This window comes from Aplysia californica, unplaced genomic scaffold (assembly GCF_000002075.1).
Source record: "Aplysia californica isolate F4 #8 unplaced genomic scaffold, AplCal3.0 scaffold01612, whole genome shotgun sequence".
NCBI classification, from domain to species: domain Eukaryota; kingdom Metazoa; phylum Mollusca; class Gastropoda; order Aplysiida; family Aplysiidae; genus Aplysia; species Aplysia californica.
The window spans coordinates 52,665-54,905 of NW_004798882.1; the positions used below are offsets into that span (position 1 = coordinate 52,665).

The window sequence follows — 2,241 nt, forward strand, 5'->3', positions numbered from 1 at the left end:
GTGTTTAAAGTGAGCGGGGCGGGGGAGGTGTATATCAACAGGCTCGCGGATCGAGAGGATTTTTCGGAGAGGAATGACTATCGCGACCATCGGAGGAATTATAATGATGATGCAGGCTACCGGAACGGGTTGAGGAATGGATACCCGCAATCTTCTTCTCCTTCATCTTATCCGGATTATCAGAGGAATGTGAGAGGGGATGGTGGTGGTAGTGGTGGTAGGAATGAGGGAGTGCAGGACGGGAGGAGGAGGAACGAGGAGGAGGAGGAGGAGGAGGAGGATGTGACAACAGAGGAGGAGGGGGTAGGGGACGATTATGAAGCGTCCAAAAGCGTGAGACATCCTGTACTTCCGGAATACGTGCCCAAAAACAAAACTATGAACAAGTCACGACCGGATGTGGAGGAGAGCGATTCCAAACAGGGCAGAACCGCCAGACGTCAAAAAGGGGAGGAGAGCGCAGATTCTGATGACGTCATCGACCGGAAGACGAAGAAAAAGTCGCGGTCTACGTCAGCAGGAAAGGGAGACAAAAAGACAACGTCACGATCTCGAAGCGGTTCGAGCAAGAAAAAGAAGACGAAGAAGAAGAAAGACGACGACAGCTATGATTCGGAAGACGACGCGGGAAAATACTCCGACGCTGATCTCGATACGAAGAAGAAGGAGCAGCAAAAGAAGAAGAAGAAACGGTACGAAAGTTCCGACGATGAACGTTCTAGAAGCAGAAGCAGAAACAGACGGCGCTCCTCCACCAAGCGTAGTCGGTCACGTGATCTAGCCACGTCACGCTCGGACAGTCTCGCGGGATCGGACGATGCCGGGTCAGAGAGGAGTCGAACCCGCGCCCGCCACAAAGAGGGCGGCAACAAACACCCCTCCTTGTCTCGGAACTCCAGCGGCAAGAAGAAACGAGCGGCTTCCAAAGACCGATCCGCGTCGAAAGACAGACTATCGGAAGCGGACGGTCGCAGGAAAAAACAGAGCGGCGCCTCGTCTGATGAGGGCTCAAAGTACAGCAGCAGCCGACACCACCAACGCACCAGGTCGAAGGGCGGGAGAGGGGAGTCGGATGTGGAGAGAAAGACTCGAACCCGGGACTTCTCGGACACGGAGAGCGTGCGCAGTAAGCAGAGTAGAAGGACCGGAGAGAAGCCGAAAGGGACGTATTCCAGCTACTATGAATACTGACACCTATGTGAGAAATACGTTTAGGTAAATACTGAAAGAAAGAGACGTATTCTAGGCTCTGAGAATACTGACACGTATGTGTGAGAAGTACCTGTACTTAAATACCTTGAGAAAGAAAGGTATTCAAGTTACTATGAATACTGATGCGTACGTGAGAAATACATTTACGCAAATACTGAAAGAAAGAGACGTATTTTAGGCACTATGAATACTGACAAGTACGTGAGAAAAGCATGTACGTAAATACCGAAAAAGGGACGTATTCTAGCTACTATGAATACTGAAAGAGACACTTAATTGAGAATACATGTACATAAATACCGAAAGAAAGGAAGGTACTTTAACTACTATGAAAATACGTAAATATACAGAAAGAAAAGTTTTCCAACTGTTATGAACTAGCTGGGTGTCCTGTTCGATGAACGGACTCAAAAGAATCTATCGTCAAGTCATTGTGGGATCAGTGCTCACACTCTTTGTGAACGGAAGCCTCACTGGTTTACAATGGCGTCTTAGAAGACGAACTTCCGCTAGATTAGATCTAAACGAAACTAATGAAAAACTGAAAATTAAACTACAGTGACTTCAGGCTCCTCAGTAAAACTGTGCACCCTTTAAATGATTCTGAACCACCGTTAATTTTTTTCAAATTCGAAAGTTAAGCGGTTCCGAAGTTTTAGGCAGCCAAAGTGACGAACTTTCACAAATATAATGTGTATAGATACATACACTAACGTGAGAAAGCCAGGAAGGTAAATACTGAAAGAAAGGAAGGTATTCCAGATGCTACGATGAATACTGACACTTACGGGAGAAATACCTCTATAGAATACCCAAAGCGTAGTCGTTGGCTGACGGTCGTGACGCGTAGTGTTGGCTGACATATTTAGACATCAGTGACCCTTCTTTGTGACAGATCTGCAAGCAAAGCTGTACATTGTACATGCCTTCATTATCTCATTATCTGAAGTGGTTTGACGTAAATATTGGGGAGTAACCGTTTACCCTTACTTAAAACGGGTTATTCGTCAATATATATATATACATGTA

At 46.5% G+C, this 2,241-nt stretch overlaps 1 protein-coding gene across 1 annotated transcript; it reads left to right on the top strand.

The window, feature by feature from the left end:
* Positions 1-263: 263 nt before the first annotated feature.
* LOC106013949 lies at positions 264-1,680 on the top strand (the record flags this gene model as incomplete). Its single annotated transcript, XM_013090875.2, is given in 1 exon segment — positions 264-1,680. A coding segment is annotated over 1 exon segment (928 nt), but the record flags the coding sequence as incomplete, so codon positions are not given.
* Positions 1,681-2,241: the final 561 nt, after the last annotated feature.